Source organism: Callorhinus ursinus, unplaced genomic scaffold, assembly GCF_003265705.2.
Source record: "Callorhinus ursinus isolate GAN/ISIS: 27379988/994484 unplaced genomic scaffold, GSC_fseal_2.0 scaffold32, whole genome shotgun sequence".
Classification (NCBI taxonomy): Eukaryota; Metazoa; Chordata; class Mammalia; order Carnivora; family Otariidae; genus Callorhinus; species Callorhinus ursinus.
The window spans coordinates 12,481,387-12,501,439 of NW_027397094.1; the positions used below are offsets into that span (position 1 = coordinate 12,481,387).

The 20,053-nt window shown below is 39.2% G+C and overlaps 1 protein-coding gene across 1 annotated transcript in view; it reads left to right on the forward strand.

Moving 5' to 3' along the window:
• LYST (lysosomal trafficking regulator) overlaps positions 1-14,195 on the forward strand; it is a 163,660-nt gene extending 149,465 nt beyond the window's left edge. Inside the window, exons 48-53 of the mRNA XM_025850667.2 lie at positions 225-323; positions 5,230-5,369; positions 5,646-5,743; positions 10,639-10,795; positions 11,218-11,289; positions 12,155-14,195. Coding sequence (XP_025706452.1) covers positions 225-323; positions 5,230-5,369; positions 5,646-5,743; positions 10,639-10,795; positions 11,218-11,289; positions 12,155-12,293 — 705 coding nt within the window. The 3' untranslated portion in view covers positions 12,294-14,195. The remainder of the gene's footprint in view (positions 1-224; positions 324-5,229; positions 5,370-5,645; positions 5,744-10,638; positions 10,796-11,217; positions 11,290-12,154) is intronic.
• Positions 14,196-20,053: the final 5,858 nt, after the last annotated feature.

Below are 20,053 nucleotides of genomic sequence, written 5' to 3' on the forward strand. Positions count from 1 at the left end.
GTAAAATCACAGACGATGATGTAATACATTTTAACTCGGAAACAGCCTTTAGACATCTGGCTTAACGTTACAGAATATTATTATATCTTGTACATTTTTAATTAGTTCAAGTAAAATGTTTATTACATTTTGTGGTTGTATGTCTTTTAAATAACCATCAGAGAAGTAGAAACATTTCTCAAGCTTTTTGAACACGATGATCTTTGGTTTGTCCTGTCTCACAGGTAACAAGTTGTGCCTGGGTGCCTGACAGTTGCCACCTGTTCACTGGGAGCAAATGTGGGGTCATCACGGCCTACGCCAACAGGTTTACCAGCAGCACGGTAGGTCCTGGGCTCACTTCGCGGGCAGTTTAGGATTTTCATGTTCGTGAGAAGAAGAAAAGGCTCCTGAAGTATAATTCACTGGTACAAGAGTAACTGAAAATGTTTGTACTTCAATTTTTTGTTTTTTAATCTTTTTTTCATGTAAGCTCTTAAAATATAAAAGGTCACATATCTGACTCTTTAGTTTTAGGTTTACTAGGATCATGAAAATTTTTGAAAATAATTATAACAGTCCTATCTTTTGGTGTCAAAGATGTAGTATTTTGAGTCATGATCTGTTATGTATTTAGACTTTTTCATGACATTGTGATACTTGTTTGCCTGTATTCTTGGTGTCGGCCTGAATGCTTAGGAGTACACGTGATTCTGTAAAATTTGGAAGCTGAGAACACCTAGTATTTAACCTTCCTACAGTCTCTGGACTATAGCAAAATCCAAGTAGCCCATCTTGATTTCCACAACTTACTGGAAGAAATTTATTTTAGCCATTTGCTGAATTTCCAGGATTTGAAAATTAAATTATAAAACAGTCTAGGGAAGAAAAGACATATTATGCAATACTTCTCTTAATTTACTGTTGTTCCTTTCTTGAATCAACTCCTGTGGTACTGTTGAGGATAAGTGGCAAATTTAGGGTGATAATTATCCTTTTCTTCTAGAACTGAGATAATTATCATTTTACTCTAGACCTTTCTTTTGCTTCTGCCCCCCATTACAGTTTTCTCCATTATATTATTAAATATGTTCTACTGGATGAAACCAGTCTTCCTAGCATGGGGTGATGCTAGGTTCCTCTTACTTTTCTGTCCAAGTTTACTCCCTTTTAAACTCTTATTAAGGTTCTTTCCCATGATCCTTGGGGTATAAATGTGAGCATAATATTGTTTCCGTCTCTTAGCCTAAGACGCCATTAAAATGTTTTAAGCAGTTGTAATATGATCCGGCCAGCCTTTTGGGAAGCCCACGGTAGGACATGAGACTGGAGCCAAGGGTGCCAGCTAGGAGGCCACCGCAGTGGCTCAGGTGGGCTTTGGTGCAGGGCTCTTCTCAGGAGACAAGCACATACAGGTTACTGCAGGACACTGATGTGTGTGCTCTGAGAACAAAGAGTAGAGTGGGGGCCAGATGTCAGAAAGCCTGGAATGTCTTCTAAAAGTGATAAATAGTTGCTCTTGAGTCATTTTTTTTCACTAATTAAATAGTATGACCATCTCATCTTCATAAAAGTGAACACCTATATTTCCATTCTCTGAATCGGTGGTGGCCAGAGAGTATATATGAGGTTTATTTGAGGTGGTAGTATGTCATCCAAGAGCACTTTTTTTAGAAGATTTATTTATTTATTTTAGAAAGAGAGAGAGAGTGAGTGGGGGGGAGAGGCAGAGAGAGATAATCTTCAAGCAGACTCCCCACTGAGCACGGAGCTGGACATGGTACTCGATCTCGTGACCCATGAGATCATGACCTGAGCCGAAACTAAGAGTCAGACACTTAACCGACTGAGCCACCCAGGCGCCCCTCAAGAGCATCTTTAAATGAAGTAGTCCATGGTTCCTATTCTGTCCATGGAAATTGTTTTCCAACCAGTCAGGGAATCTAGTAACGCTAACTCTTACAATCATTTTAAAGTATAAGATCTATAAAACTATCAACAACCACTATAGGGGTCCTATGCTGTGTTTACCCTATAAATAATATTCTTGATCATGGAGTAAAAAAAAATACACACACATACGTGTGTGTGTGTGTGTGTTGGGTGTGTGTGTGTGTGTGATTAAAGCATCAAATTGCTGACAAGCTAATAGGGAATTCCCAGGCCAGAGAGGTAAATAAGCAGGGGGGCGCTCTCACCTGGAGGGCATTTGTCAGTCCTGGAGTACTCACTGTCCTTGGACAGCTCTTGTGAGAGGAACAGATAATGATATCCAGAGACTGAGCAAGCTGGAGAGTCCCAAGGAGGCCCTTCTCCAAAGGCTGGTCCCTGAAGGACTACACCCTAAGAGTGAGGATGAGTCCAGTCAGGCCACCTCTTGCATGGAATTACAGCCTGGGTTGCAGTTCCCTGGGTTATCCAGATCTCAAGACTTGACTTTGGCTAAGGTGTCCATAGACTGGTATGGTGGTCCAGGTCATCCAGCAGAAACAAGGAAGATATCTGCATTCTATTTCACAAGTAGAGGAATTCCTCCAAATAATTATTTTATTGTCATTTTTTTATGATTATTTATTTTAGCGAGAGAGAGCGAGCTTGCGAGCAGGGGGAGGGGCAGAGAAAGAGGCAAAGAAGCAGACTCCCCACTTAGTGGGTAGTCAGAGGCTTAACCGACTGAGCCCCCCGGGCACCCCCAAATAATTTTTTAAATGTAGTAACAAATACACAAAACCAGGCACACAAATTTACACGTAAGAAAATGAATATGTGAAAAAGTTAAATTTGGTTATAATAAAAGAAATGCAATTTAAAGCAACCTTGATTGACATTTAAAAGTTGGGAAATTTTCAGAGACTTAGAATATGAAGTGAGTCACAAACTCAAGTGCTGCAGAGCTCAGGCAGAAAAAGAAGGGGCTCAGGCCTTTTCCGTCAGGGAGTTCCTTGGTCCCAGGTACCCTGAAGCACAGTCTGAAAGGGTTCTGGGCTCGGGCCTTTGGCCCTGCAGACGCCTGGCCTCGTGGGGGTGGGTCACAGTCAAGGAGAGAGCAGGGGCTCAGACCTGGGACTCTGGTCCTTGTGAAAGCACATCTCCTCTCTGTGATTGTGTGTGGTTGAGCGTCACGTGTCCTAGCTAAACAGAACCAACTGCCACACAGCTGAAGCCAGTTGTTCCAAGAAAGAATATGAGCTGGTATTGCCTGGTCATTTGATCCTTTTAGTGTAAAATATGTATTTTTATGTGAATAAAACCCTGGACTATATAGCACTTAAAATGGATGAGCGGCAGCTAATATATCAACACACAGATATATTTCTACAATAGTGGTGAACAAAAAGGCAAGATGCAAAAGATACCTGGAGAATAATAGCACATATAGAAAGTGATTTGTCGAGCCCTGCATCGGGCTCCTTGCTCAGCGGGAAGCCTGCTTCTCCCTCTCCCACTCCCCCTACTTGTGTTCCCTCTCTCACTGTGTCTCTCTCTGTCAAATAAATAAATAAAATCTTAAGAAAGTGATTTGTCAGCATGAAAAATCATACAATATGTTGCTTATGGTTATGGCAACATATAGTAGAACATATGTTCTACATACGTGGGAAACAAATACAAAATTCAGGATGTAGTAATTTCTCACAAGAGAGGAAATAGAACAGTACACAAGCTGGGTAATGTTTAATTTTTTTCTCTGTTTAAAAAATCGATCATATAAAATATTAGGATTAGTTTAACTGAGTGGTCAATATACAGCCTTTTATTCTTATTCTTTCTACTTTCTATATCCTTTGGAGTGGAATATTGAAATACTTTAAGACAATAAATAGCTTAGTCTAATGAAAACAAGAGTCAAACCTCATATAGACATCTGGCATCTGTGAGCCAACATGGCCCTTGGAACATCGGTTTGCAACCTTTCATTTAGAAAACCAATCTGTAACTATGGACAGGTAATGGTGAATGTCACTCTTGGTGGCATCATGACTTGGTACAATGCCTTTGAAAAGTACACTATAGGGGCGCCTGGGTGGCTCAGTCGTTAAGCATCTGCCTTCGGCTCAGGTCATGATCCCGGGGTCCTGGGATCGAGCCCCGCATCGGGCTCCCTGCTTGGCGGGAGGCCTGCTTCTCCCTCTCCCACTCCCCCTGCTTGTATTCCCTCTCTCGCTATCTCTCTGTCAAATAAATAAATAAAACTTTAAAAAAAGAAAGAAAAGTACACTATAAAATTATTAGTATTCACTGACCCACTAATAGGATTCTGGAAATTTATTCCAAAGAGATAATTCAGAAGAACTAGACTTTTACACATGAAGGATTTAATTATGGCATCTATAATTCTATAATTTGGAAAATACTAGAAACAATTTTAGTTGTCTATCTGTAAAAATGCTCAAGTAAATTATGGCATACCAACTGTATAGAATATTATAACACCATTAAAATCATCTTGAAGACAATGTCAAAAATAGAAAATGCTTATAGGAGAATGTTCAAACACAAAATATAAAATTATGTGGATGGCAGTTATCATAACTATAAAAATATTTGTATGTATTTGGACCAAGATTGGACAAGAAGACAAAAAATGAAAAAGCATTTTAATTCTTGAAATTATGGACAATTAAAAATGTTTTAATGTTTAATTAGTTTTACTCTTTAGGAAAGAGTTGAACTGCAATGGATTGAAACATGATATGCTTGAGAAGAATGTTTGAGTCCCTTGAGTTGTTCTTATTTTTTTTAATTTTTTTATTGTTATGTTAATCACCATACATTACATCATTAGTTCTTGATGTAGTGTTCCATGATTCATTGTTTGTGCATAACACCCAGTGCTCCACGCAGAACGTGCCCTCCTTAATACCCATCACCAGGCTAACCCATCCCCCCACCCCCCTCCCCTCTAGAACCCTCAGTTTGTTTTTCAGAGTCCATTGTCTCTCATGGTTCATCTCCCCCTCCGACTTACTCCCCTTCATTCTTCCCCTCCTGCTATCTTCTTCTTTTTCTTTTTTCTTAACATATCTTGCATTTTTTGTTTCAGAAGTACAGATCTGTGATTCAACAGTCTTGCACAATTCACAGTGCTCACCATAGCACATACCCTACCCAATGTCTATCACCCAGCCACCCCATCCCTCCCACCCCCCACCACTCAGCATTGAATTGTTCTTATTTTTGAGACACAGTACTAGGAAAACTTTTGTCATGCTTTTTATCTTGTACTTCACTGACTTTTTTCAATTTCAGCCCTCAGAGATAGAAATGGAGTCTCAGATACATCTGTACGGGCACACAGAAGAGATAACCAGCTTATTTGTTTGCAAACCCTACAGTATAATGATAAGCGTGAGCAGAGATGGAACCTGCATCATATGGGATTTAAACAGGTACAGAAGAAGGTCTCCCACTCAAACACCGCCGCCTTTATGTTTCAGTTCTTCCTGTGTGAAACAGATGCACTAAAATAAGATCTTTACATTATGATCATTTTAAGCATGAAATACAAACTTTACTTTGTTAATCGTATTAAAATCAAAAGATCAGTTAGGAATACAGTGGGGAATGCCTTATGAATAATAGGTCCAGACACTGAGGGAAGGAATTATACCAGAGAATCTAAATATATTTAATGATCAGCTGCAAATTTGTCTTTGGTCTTTCAGGCTGTGCTATGTACAGAGCCTGGCGGGACACAAAAGCCCAGTCACAGCTGTCTCTGCTAGCGAAACTACCGGTGACATCGCCACTGTGTGTGATTCAGGTGAGCGAGCCCAGAACCAAAGCACGGAGTCATTAGCTGGCTCCTGTGTAGGTTAAGCTGATGGATTCCATCTCTCAGGTCCCTAACCTCATCTAAGTACTGTAGTAATAGCGTATTTGTGTGTTAAAATACAATAAGATCCAAGAGCGAGTTCATCAGTTTAGGGACCAACTTATGCAAAAGTTAATATTGTCATAATTTAACTCTTTTTCTGATATATGAAAGATTGCATTTGGGCACATGTAAGTTAAGCAAGTTATTATTACATAATTATCTGAGTTTCTTGGCTTTTGTTTCTCTCTTTTTTTTTTTTTGGCTTCTGCTTTTTAACTACTAACTTTACTACCTTCTCCATAACGTAAGTGCAAGGCATCAGCCAATGATCAGCTTTGAATATATATATCTTCCAGTCCCTGAGTGAGAACAGTACTATATTATAATAAATGTGGAGGTATAATTTGCCTTGAAATTTACATGACAGAGTTATATCTCGTCATCAGAGGTTATGTTTTTAGGTTTTGTTTTTTCAAGTAGTACATATTTAAAAACTTGATGCATCCAGCAGGAAAGAACAGTTGGAAAATTCATAAATTTTCTGTTTGCATTTCTATTCTTAAGGATCTTAACATCAAAAGAATCCTTTGAAAAATTGTCTCTTTCTGCCCACTCAGTATAGATTATCTTTGACATATCTATAGTGAGTGGTCCTCTATCCTTTGCTTGCATGTTTTATATTGTTTAGTTTTTTTCTGACCCCCAACAGTTCTCCAATCCTATGACACCATCTGGGTGCTCAACAATGCGATTTGGTTCTGACACTAACTACTTAAAGTTAGCAAATTTGGGAGTTCCCAACCTCTGACCAAGCTCACAGAACTTAGTCAAACATTATACTTAACTACAGTAGTTTATTACAAAGGATAGAAATGAACAGCCAGGGGCGCCTAGGTGGCTCAGTTGGTTGAGTGTCGACTCTTGATTTCGGCTCAGGTCATGATCTCAGGATTGTGAGATCGAGCCCCACGTCAGGCTCAGGCTGGGGGAGCCTCCTTCAGATTCTTTCTCTCCTTCTCCCTCTACTCCTCCCCCTACCTCACTGTTGCTGTCTCTCTACAAAAAAAAGAATGAGCAGCCAGCTGAAGAGGTATATAGGGGGAGATCCAGAGGGCCTGTCTGGGTGGAGTCAGAGTGCACATCCCTCCTGGCACATGAATGTGCTCACCAGCTTGGGAGCCCTCCTAACTAACCTAATTGAGGTTTCCTTCTGTAGGCACAGTTAATTGAATCAGTGGCTGTGGTACTTGAGCTCAATCTTCAGCCTCTCTCTGTCCCCAGAGGTGGGGAGGTACTGTAAATTCTAACCTCCTAACTACATGGCGGGTTTGTCTGGTAACAGGCCCCCATCCTGAAGCTATCTGGGGCCTACCGCCTAGGAGTCAGCTTGTTAGCAGACAAAAGATGGTAAATACCAAGGGTTTTCAGGAGCTGTATGCCAGGGACCTGGGACAAAGACCAAATATTTATTTTTTATTATACTACAGCTATCTCTTGGAGTTTTATTGTTTATAAAACGTTTATTAGTTCTTGTATTCCGGAGAAGTAATGTCTTCAGTCATGCTTTAAAGGTATCAGATATGAAGTATTTGCCAATCTTAACATCCAGTTATAAAATAATGCCATGGAAACATTTTTATTTCCTAATTGTCATAACTAAGGGGAAAGATTTTGAACTGTTGACTTTGATAATACAAGTGTGGGTAGATGATTGATGACTTTTGCTAATTGTTCTCCCTTGATTTGTACATTAGCAGTGTTTAGTATGTCATACCAAAGGGGAATCTGGGGGAATAATATAATGATTATTTATATAGTGTTCTCTACTTTCTTGTTTTGGCAACATTTGAAAGTTAGGACTGATCCTTAGGGAGCTGAATTTTGTAAAGTTAATTACTTTCCTGCTGCCAGTAGTGATTTATATCTGTGATGTTATATCAGCCAGTCTTAAGGGAACAAGAAACAAAATTACTTTTGCTGCAATTACTAACTCGCTAGTAGGGTATTCAGGTGTCCCTGGGGAGTGCACAGTATAATAGAGTAATGGCTAGAACTTTTTTTTCCAGGATGAACAAAAAGGCCTTCTCCACTTTTTTAAGGCCTCTTGGTACATATACAAGAGAAGTCATAAGAATTTGGTATATAGAGAACATAATAAAAATAATGATTTTTTTATTTTATTTTTTTTAAAAGATTTTATTTATTTATTTGAGAGAGAGAATGAGAGATAGAGAGCACGAGAGGGAAGAGGGTCAGAGGGAGAGGCAGACTCCCGGCTGAGCAGGGAGCCCGATGTGGGACTCGATCCCAGGACTCCAGGATCATGACCTGAGCTGAAGGCAGTCGCTTAACCAACTGAGCCACCCAGGCGCCCAAATAATGATTTTTTTAAAGAGAGGCCAAATTTATGTTTCGTGACCCAAACTAGAGTTTATCCTCCTCAGCTGAGAGTCCAAGAAGGAAGGAAAGTTAGCAGATTTAGCCTATCAAACATCTTGACCCGTTAATGAGTACCATCCAGGTAACTTTAAAATCAAAATTTAAATAAAACATATGTATGTTTATGCATATGTGTTATGTGTGTGTGTATGCACGTATATACACATTACACATACGTATATAAAATTTGTGTTGGGTCTGAAGTTACACTGGCAAGCTCTTTCCTCTTGATCATAATTTGCCAGTCCTTATGGGATGTGGTTTTTATAATGATAAGATGTGAAATTTATTAAACTATGTAAATATTATAATAGATGTTTTCTGTATTTTTAAAAAAATCATTCTGCCACTGGATCAAAATATATGCCTTTTAACTAGGGTTCATAGCCTGGTCATGTGTTGCCAATGGCATTATAAATTTAATATAATATTATGAAATTCAGGGTGGGCAGTAATTCTCCAATTTATTTTAATTTCAGTGAAGATGTATAGGAAGAATAAACATTTTTTTTCAGGAATGCCCAACTTTCTGACTTTTAGTTGACATGCTAAATTACACATGAAAGTAATCTGGTCTTGAGTGAAGCCCTCAGTTTTGATATTTACAATCTCAGGCAAATGAGTAGTTACTTGGTTTTGTGGTAGCCCGAGGTGCTGGGTAATCTGCTAGGGTGATTCTTTGCCTATTGAGTTCTGTACCATATTTCAGAGTCAAGGCCCACATTTAGATTTTTGGTTTTGAAGGACTGAGGCTGCAGTAGCTATCGATTACAGGTAATGATCAACCCCTACATCAGTATCTTTGATAAGCCTTCTAACCTTACTAGCACACATCTGGTTGTTTTATAAATTATTAAAATATTTTATCAAGTATTAAATTCAAAAGAAAGAGTGAAATATCTACTTATGGAAAAGAGGAGTTTATCGTCTACAATTGTATTTCTTTAGTATATTGAACTCCTACATACTGATGTTTTATTTAGGTAATCTCTCCTAATCGGTGGGAAATCTTAAGTAAAACACTGGGCATTTGTTAACCTCCTTTTCTCTATGTATGTGGTAAATATGTTTAACGTTATAGTTGCTATCTGAACCATTTTAAAGTATACGATGCAGTGGCATCACCACACCCACAATGTGGTGCAACCACTATTTCAAAAACTTTTTCATCACCCTAAGTAGAAACTCTATAACCATAACTCTGTTCCTCCTTGCCCCAAAACTTCTGGTAACCACTATTCTACTTCCGCTATGAATTTGCCTATTTCTAGATATTTTATCTAAGTGGAATCATACACTCTGTGTCCTTTTATGTCTTTTTAATGTCCTTTTATTTCCCTCAGCATCATGTTAAGGCTCATCCGTGTTGCAGCATGTTGCAGAACTTCCTTACTTTCCATGACTGAGTAATACCCCATTGTACACATCTACCTCCCATCTGTTGTTGGGTGTTTGGTTGTTTCCCCTTCTGGGCTATTGTGACTAATGCTGCAACACAGAAGGCATTTGGGTTTGTGATATTTGAAGGTCTTCAGCATATCTTGACATAAAGAAGTATTTGCACAGTTTGTTTCTTTGCTATAAAATAGGAAATCTATGCAATCTTTTCATTGCCTTAATAAAGGAGAGAGTTAAAGTCTGCACTTTTTAGTTCTAATGGAGAGATAAAATTAAGTGGAGTAACATTATGGCACCCAAACTTTACCGTGCCTCTTAACCTGTCTTTATCAGCTTGAGAATATTTCTCCAAAGAAGGCTAGACTCGTCGTCATGAGGCCCCAAATACAGAAGATGGCAAGCAATTACTGCTTCTCCCACCCCCTGGAAAACTCCAGAAAGTTTAGTTACTCATGGTCTTTGAAAAGAAAAAAATTAGTCTAATAAGTCACTGACCTACAAGATTCAATCTTAGACACTCTGAGGAATTAGATATCTTTTTTTTTTCTCTAAGAAGTACTTTTAACTGAGCTAATCTTTATTATAACTTTTTTTTCCTTCAAAAGTCACATAAGTCACTTCTTACAGATCGTTTCACAGAATATTTTCATCTGTTTTTGCAGATTGTTTAACTTTCTAGGTACCTTCGAATTCAGCCTTGGCAGTTCATTTGCTAAAATATGATTACACAAAGATACATGATTAATTTACCTTGTCGCTCTATATTTCTAAGTTAATCTGTTTATTTTTATTTTTCCACTGGTCCTTGTCTCTAGATAAATATGCAGAGCCCTTTGTGACTTATTATGTAGTAATTTTATTTATACAGCTTCAGTCATGAGCTGTATAAATTTTATCACTCAAACAAATGAGCTCGGTGCAGGGGTTGCCCTGCTGGGACCCAGGGTGGTGGGCTCTGACGTACCCACACTCTGGTGACCTGTGGGACAATTTGGGTGTTTTAGCTGGTGGAGGCAGCGACCTCAGACTCTGGACAGTGAACGGGGACCTCGTTGGACATGTCCACTGCAGGGAGATCATCTGTTCCGTTGCCTTCTCTAACCAGCCTGAGGGAGTATCTATCAATGTGATTGCCGGGGGATTAGAGAATGGAATTGTAAGGTAAGAGGAGTTTAGATTCCCTTTGTTTGCTCTTGTTCATAAGGACACAGCAATTGCAAAAATTAGCTTTAAATATCTAGGCATGTTCATATTCAATATTTAGATATTTAAAATCACCTTCAGATATAGGTTCTTCACTGATTCCTGTTTTACTTTTAAGTAATAAACTTAGCTTTTGTGTAGTTTTGAAGTTGTATATTGTCTATTAATTGTTTAAAAGATTAACAATATGAAAATTTACCAAGTTTTCTTACTCCCACATCTACCCCCTGCAAACTTCCCAGAAGTAGCTTCTGTTAATTGTTTATTGTGTTTATTGTTTATTGTGTTTCCTTCCAGATGATTTTTAACAAATATATAGGTTTTTTTAGTGAAGGAAATTTCAGTTTGCCTAATTAGATGATGACTGTTTCCCTCTCTAGGTTATGGAGTACATGGGACCTAAAGCCTGTGCGGGAAATCACATTTCCTAAATCAAATAAGCCAATTGTAAGGTAAACCACCCCCGGATTCTTCATAATATACTTTGTAACTCTATTTTTGTTAGAGAGAGATTAAAGCACACAGACTGTGAACTCTGCTATGAGAGTGCTAAACAGCAAGGAGACACAGTCCATGTCTTTCTGGAACTTAATATCTGAGTCAGGAGCTCCGAGTCTAATAGAAGGCATCCTGGGAGAGTGCCCAGGGAAGTTTTTGAACTGTAGAAACTGTATTTTTTTCCTTCCTTATTAAAAATACCGTAATGGTGTGATTGATAGCTGCAGGAGTGTGCTTGAAAAGATTGATAAACAACCAGTTATCCTTTGTTCCACCAACAAATTTGACTTTAAAAATCAATCGGAAATAAAGTGATTCAAATTATACTTTATTAATTTATTTTCAATGCACCAAATTTAAATTTTAACAAACTCCAATTAATTATTTATTAACATTACATTTTTACCTTTTCCTTTTTCAGGGAAATAAAATATCTCCCTATAATCATCATTTATTTCTATGAAGAGAAAATGTAGCACGGTTATATTATCTAAACTTTCCTATGCTCAAGTATTTGTTAAGTAATAACATAAACAAGGTGGTAAAAGAAAATACAGAAAGAAGGAATGGAATGTACTGATCTCTTTGATCTGATTTTATTCTGTATCACCTAGTTAGAATGAGCTTCACGAAGTTGCCTGCAGAGCAATTAAACTATATTAGAATTACCGCAGAAACCAGTGAGTTGTAAGCTGTCATTTTATTGGTCTCTCTGCTCCAGTAAAGATATCTTACCTTCTTTACACTAATTTCTATATGATCACCAATATGCTAATGCAATTTGAAGAGATAATGTACACATGGGATTTCTTTTGACAGCCTTACATTTTCCTGTGACGGCCACCATCTGTACACAGCGAATAGTGATGGGACCGTGATCGCCTGGTGTCGGAAGGACCAGCAGCGCTTGAAACAGCCAATGTTCTACTCCTTCCTTAGCAGCTATGCAGCTGGATGAATGAGAGAGAACCTCGCTTCTCCAAAACACTTTAGCTCCAAACTAGATTTGTTGACCTCACCAGTTTTAGGAGGTTGAACCTGAAGAAATGGGCGACCAAACAAATCATCCAAATAAGGACCAACTCTCTTCATCTGCAGAACATTCTGCAGCCTCACAAGGTCCTGAGAGAACAGTTTTATTCTAATTTAGTGATAATCTAGAGGGTTGTGTAAGTATGTTCTAACCAACAAGATGTAAGTCTTACATGATAAATTAAAATCGTATTCTTCAAGTGTTTTCCCACAGGGGTATTCTAAAGAAAGGATTAGGGTCTCTCCTTTTTCTATTATGCGAAAAGGACCAGTAGAATTTAAATTGATTAGCTAATTATTTATATAAAATACTCTAAAAATTATATTTAAAAAGTTTTATGCCAAGATAATCCACCCTCCCCACACAAACACACAGAGTAAAGAAAGAGGATCAGAAGTTAGAACTTGCAAAGTGCTTTCTCTGAGAAGTAGATTATTCAGTACGTGCCTCTGCACCATTTTATGGAATATCGGAATACTAAAAACAAAGTACTAATGAATCTCTGTGGTGGGCAGTTTTTTTCCAGTTGCCTTCTTAGCTCAAAGAGGTAAGGTAACCAGAATTTTTTGACAGCCACAAACACACATTTGATTTCAGATACATTCTGTTTTTTTGGTAAAAATTGTGTTTAAAATCCATAACACTAGATATTGAATATCCTTACTTAGTTGAGTCACTAAGATTTAAACACAATGATAATTATTTTAATATCTACCATTTACAGAGCACTGAATACTTAACAATTTGCAATAGAAAGCCTCCACTGCGCAGAAAGATGGCACGGATATTAAGAGTCCATTCTAGATAAGACATTTAATCTAATGTGCAGGGTGTGTTTTCTTGCACAAAACAGAATTACAAAAGAAATGAGACAGCTTACTTTGTTTCCAGCAAGATGCAGAATAATTCTTATAGGAAACTGTGTCCGCTCTGTTTCTACTTATCTGTACTACCTGAGAACTCGAGGAACAACAGAAAAATCTAAGTATATGCCACAGAAAACTTGCACACCATAAAGACAGCATTCCTAAAAATCTCTACCATAGCCTGTCTCTACCATTATGGCTGTATTTTGACTTGGGGTGCTGCTTTTTTGGCTTTGACAACATTGTAAAATAATCAGTAAGATGTTACCACAGGGTAAACATATGTATTCCTGCATAAGAATAACTTGCGTGTTTGGTATGAAAATTCAATTCATATGGTGTTTACAGAACTACTTTTGTAACTTCCAGACTTTCTAAAACATTCTGCTTAAAAACTATATAAAACACAATTCCAACGTCTCTGCTGTGGAGATGCGAGAAAGAGGAAGCGAGCGGCCCCATGGGCATGTCACTGGCACAGCACGTGTCCATGAGGACGTGTCACAGGCCGCACGGACCAGCTTGGAACTCTGAGGTCCAGATAGGTGCAGAGATGAGATGATTCCTATTCACGTTGAAGTGATTTGCTTTGTTTGAGAAAAAAAAAAAAAAAAACAGCTATTGTCTGGCTTTCATTTTTTCTACCAAGAACATGGAATTAGTCCCCTTTTAGAATAGGGTTGCTACTCAGTCTTCTTTGTCTTTTTAAGGCTGAATTCCATCATTTATTTAAAGAGAAAATATGCAAAATAACTGGTCTTGTTAAGAGTGCAATATTATATTTTTATGTAAAAATAAAAATTAATTTGGGGGGATTATTTATTCAGCATGAAACTTAATATGTATATGTTTGAAACATTTCATAATGTGCATGTTGTAGTAAACGTTTCTGTAAAATATCACAAGCTCTGTTATCTTTGTATACACTGCCACTTCAAATTGGGAATAAATTTCATAAAAATAGATATAAAGACCTATTCTTTATACAATTTAAATATTTATGACCCAGAGCTCAGATAGGTGGCTTTTTTGCTTTGTAACCCAGACAGGTTCTCTCTTTAGCTCCCCTATACATTGATGTCACTAAGAAAAGATAACTTTCATTTCTTAATTATATTTTTTAAAGATTTTATTTATTTATATATTTATTTATTTATTTGAGAGAAAGCAGGAGCAGGGGAAGGGGCAGAGCAGGAGCAGACTCCCCGCTGAGCAGGGAGCCTGATGCGGGGCTCGATCCCCAGGACCTCGGGATCATGACCTGAGTCGAAGGCAGACGCTTAGGCGACTGAGCCACCCAGGTGCCCTTAATTGTATTTTTTATGAGAAATTTTATTTCAGCGCTTTATTTGAATACCCTTTATTTCAACGCTTTATTTAATACCCTTAAATAGAGTTTAGACAGAAGTGTCAAGGTCAAACCACACTTTTTAAAGAAAAAAAAATGTACCCCTCCCATGCCCCAACAGCAGATCTATAATGCGCTGTGGACTGACAGGGCACTAGGTGCTGAGCACACAGCTGTTTCCTGCACTCCTGAAGGCTACAGGCTGGAAAGAGAAGCATGCTATCAGTAACCTACGATGTGTGCAGTGACAATATATGGTAACTGCCATTAAGGTGGTATATAGGGTCCTCTGAGAGAATATAACAGGAAGAATCCAATTCAGATCAAGAGGATCTGGGAAAGCCTCTTGAAAAAGTGAAATTTTTGTTCAAATGGATGAATAGAAATTTGACAGGTGAAGATGGGAGCAGATGTGTTCCAGACAATGCATTTACAAATGCCCAAGGCAGGAACATCAATGAACAAAGGCCCAATGAAGGAACAAGCATCATCTACACTCCTCAGCTTCTCTGGCAGGCTTTGCGAAGTGGTGTGTGAACCAGCAGCCCAAAGACCCCAGAATGATTCTTTTATTCTGTTTTGCATCTGAGGTGTTTTAAGGTTCTCAAGAGTGTCCCCAGAACTCAGGAGTAGCATCTAGCAGTGTAAGCCTGCCAACCCAAATGTCCCCCTTACCTGCAAATCTCAGATCACCTCTTCCTTTCGACTACATTCACTGAATGCCAGTTATGCACAAGTCCAAGGCTCAGTGATGGGGTGGGGTAAGAGAAGAGTAAAGGAAATTCTAGCCCTTCAGAGCTCATACCTGGTGATCTGCTTCTCATTATTTTGGATGACTTGTTAATGTTTTCAATCAAAGAACTACAGGGTGTTCCTGTTTAGGGTGACAACGTAGGAGGATCCTGAACTCACCTCCTCCTACGGTTACACTGAATCTACAGCTACATACAGGAAAATTCCCTGTGGAAAGAAATCCAAAAACTAGCTGAGCAACTCTTATATCTTTGTGGGGGAGGAGAGACACCAAAATGGTTAGGAGAGGCTGAGACACAATGTCCCCTTAAACCACACTCTTAGTGTGGCAACCCACAAATAGCAGAGAACTCAGAACCCCGAGCTTCTCCTTGAGAAGCAAAGGGTTTGAACCCCACACCTGACATCTAACTTTTAAGACATGCTTCTGAGAGAGGAGACCCCAAAACATCTAGTTTTGAAAGACAATGGGGCTTGCGTCCACAAGACCGCAGGATTACGGCGAACTGAGAAACAGATTTTTTTTTTAAGATTTATTTCTTTTAAGATATTATTTACTTATTTGACAGAGAGAGAGACAGCCAGAGAGGGAACACAAGCAGAGAGAGTGGGAGAGGGAGAAGCAGGCATCCCGCTGAGCGGGGAGCCCGATGCAGGGCTCGATCCCAGGACCCTGGAATCATGTCCTGAGCTGAAGGCAGACGCCCAACGACTGAGCCACCCAGGCGCCCCTGAGAAACAGACCTTAAAGGGGTCTTGTGGACTCACCATGGCTAAACCCCTGGGACACAGTGTAGAGGCAGCTGACTGAAATGCAACCAGCCTTTCTGTGCAAGAGAAAGACTTTCTGTTGTTTATCTTAAAAGAGTCAGCCTGAGGGGCAGGCATTTAATACAACACACCCCCAGAGGCCACTGAAATACTTCTCAAAGACTGTGGAGGCTGGTAAGTACCAGCTTTGTGCTCTCCCTCTGCCTCTCTGCAGGTGTCTCTCAGAAAGGAGTTTGTGCGTGGGTCTGGGGCCCGTTTTCGCAGCTGCCACCTCGGGGATACCCCCTGATCACCAGGCTCTGTGGCCAGTGGGGCTTCTGTTCAGTGCTCTCACAGGACTGTAACAAATGGAGAAGTACTTCTTACCCAGCTACCCACTCACGGCCCAGCACAGAGGCAGCAGGCTTAAACCCCAGTCTTTCCCTGAAAGAGGTCGATTAGCTTGTCTTCATAGTGTGGAAGGGGTGCTGGGGGGTGGAGGTTTCTAACTGAACACATCTAGACGTTGACTGCAATCCCCTCCAGAAATTAGGGAGAGGGCACCTGGGTGGCTCAGTTGGTTAAGCGACTGCCTTCGGCTCAGGTCATGATCCTGGAGTCTCGGGATCGAGTCCCGCATCGGGCTCCCTGCTCAGCAGGGAGTCTGCTTCTCCCTCTGACCCTCTTCCCTCTCGTGCTCTCTATCTCTCATTCTCTCTCTCAAATAAATAAATAAAATCTTTAAAAAAAAATCAGGGAGAGCAGCAGACACCATCTTCATGTTCTCCGTCTGCCCTGCCCCAGGGTGCCATTGTCTCCAAGAGAGGAGCTTATGTACATATCTGGCATCCTGCGTTTTGTGGGCATGGCCCAGAGAACAATTCCATTAATAGGCTGGCTCTGGGTGCCAGTGGGGCTTGTGTTCATGGGTTCAATGGGACACTAGCAACAAAGAGACAGTTCCAAACTGGCTAACACCCAGGGCTCAGTGCAGAGGGAGGAGACAGAAATGCCAATCTTCCAGTCTTCCCATTAAAGAAGTATATTTGTGTACCTTAAAAGGTGCTTCCTGAAGGTATGGCTTCCAATGAGCCTGAATCTAGGTGCTGACTGAGATCCTCCCTTAGGTACACTGACTGGTCTTGGCTCACCCTCAACTATTGGAGGCCACTAAGAACCAGTAAGTCACTTGGATAATCACAAAGGTTCAAAGAGACAACCAGGAGCTGGGGCAGGGTTGAACAATAAGGTTCATCTCCTCTAGAAGGCCACTCCTTCAAGACTGAGAGAGGTGGCTGTTTTATTTAATGCATAGAAACCAACACAGAAATTCAAGGAAAATGAAGAAACAGAGGAATATGTTCCAAATGAAAGAACAAGATAACATCTCAGAAGAATACCTTAATGAAACAGATAAGTGGTTTACCTGATAAAGAGTTCAAATTAATGGTCATAAAGATGCTCACCACGGTCAGGAGAACAAGGCATGAATAAAGTGAGAATTTTAACAAAGAGAAGGAAAATATAAGAAAGTAGCAAACAGAAATTACAGGCTGAAGAATAAGTGAACTGAAAAATAAAATAAAGGGGTTCAACAACAAACTAGATGAAGAACAAGAAAGGATCAGTGAAATCAAAGATAGGGCAGTGGAACTCACCCAATGAGAGCAGAAAAAAAAAAGTAAAGATAGGTTCAGTGGCATATAGGATAACATCAAACGGACCAATGTTCACATTATAGGAGTCCCAGAAGAAGAGAGAGAGGGGGGCAGAAGACCTGTTTGAAGAAATAATGGTTGAAAACTTCCCTAACCTGGGTAATGAACAGAAATCCAGAGAGTTCCAAAGAGGATAAATCCAAAGAGATCCACACCAAGACACACTATAATTAAAGTGTCAAAAATTAAAGAACTACAAGGTCAATGTTCAGAAAGTGAATAGGGAGGAAAGAAACTCAATTGCCTAACATTTGGAGATTGAAACTATTGTGGGCTTCTTGGATTATTCATGTTACCCTTGCTTTACTGATTACCCTCAGCTATTCCCAGCTTGTCCCAAATTGGGGGCAATATGTCCCCATTTGTTCACAATCTGTCCTAATTCTTGAACAACTATATTATTTTTCAACATCCTCCCCTTCTCAGGATGACACTCCATATACTATGAAGCCAAAGCATTTTAAAATTTTATAGGCTTAAAACCTTTAACTAAGAAAACCAACTGAAAAGCATTAATAGTTGGGTTGAGCAGAGTAGATAGCCATTTGAAATAAGTCAAGATTGAGGTCAAAGGCAAGCAAAAGAGGTTTTAGGTTCAGCACAACCTGGTATTTTGGAGTAGCACACTATCACATTACACAGTATTTATATGATATTTCCCCCAGGTTATGTCCAATTTAAACTCCACAATTTAAAAAGCAGCTATAGGGGCGCCTGGGTGGCTCAAGCGCCTGCCTTCGGCTCAGGTCATGATCCCACGGTCCTGGGATCGAGCCCCGCATCGGGCTCCCTGCTCTGCGGGAAGTCTGCTTCTCCCTGTCCCACTCCCCTGCTTGTGTTCCCTCTCTCACTGTGTCTCTCTCTGTCAAATAAATAAAATCTTGAAAAAATAAAAAAATAAAAAGCAGCTATATTTGCCAATACAAAATGTATACACTTAAACAGCCAATGAGTTGGGAAAGAGATGCCACTAATTTTATTGTGTGTTATATGACCTGAACAGAAAAATATATCCTGCCACTTTGGGGACACTGGGTTACAACTCAGCTATTTGAGAGAAATTAAACAATACTATGTGTCCTTTGAGGTCAAAACGACTAGATGATTATTTGAGGCTGGGTTATAATATTCTCAAGTGCTAAGCTTGTTTCTCCTCTCATGAACAAAGTTAATGAAATTTGAGTTTAGAAAAGATTTTTTGGCATAGTTTGGCTCATTTCCAAAGTGATTTAAACTTGTCTTACCAAAACTTCTGAGGGCTGATAACAATAAGCCATTCTCAGGGCACCTAGGTGGCTTAGTGGATTAAGCGTCTGACTAGTGATTTCAGCTCAGGTCATGATCTCATGGGTCTTGAGGTCAAGCCCCGCACTGGGCTCAACACTTATTGGGGAGTCTGCTTGAGATTCTCTCCCGCTGCCCCTCCCGCACTCATGTTTTTTTCTCTCTCTCTCTCCAAAAAATTAAATAAATCTTAAAAAAAAAATAAGCCATTCTTTCATTCCCAGATTTTAATTTTGTTAAAAGAGCTTTAATAATCCTTGGAATCCAGGTTCAAGCATCAAGAATAAAAACTACCTTTTCTGAGATTTTAAGAAAAATCAAGCTATAATTTTCATACTTCTTGATACTACCAAAACACAGTTAATTAGCTAATTTCATTATGTACTTTCTAGATAATATTCTACATAATAGTATTTTATTATAAATAAAAGTAAAACCTACTCATGTGTGTTCCTAGTTACGTAAGAATTAGACATCTATTTTATTTCCTAGAATGGTCTGGAGAATAGAGTTGTTAAGTCTGACGTCTCACAGCTTGTAGTGAGATGGGAAAGAACAGGTGTATTCCACAGTCCTCTCTACCATGTGCACATTTAATACACAAACATGTTCCTTGGCCCTCAGATCAGGCATCATTTGCAAAGCCAGCCTCATAGATACATGTGCTTGAAACTGGTGCTTGCTACATGAGCTACCCTCTTCCCCATTGTTTTACTTCCTACCACGTTTTCCTGCATTTTAGATTTCTTTTAGTTATTACAGTTGATTATTTGGTATATACTCAGTGTTGAGAAATATTTCTCCTATAAACATATGTAAGCTTTCAAAACAACTAAAAGTCATTCAGAGCTGAATCTGATAAATAAAATATTTGATAACTGTTTTAGTTGAAAACAAAGTACAATTACAAGGTAGTAAGAAAATTGTGATTCTGCAGGTAATTCCATATGAGGAATTTTTCAATGT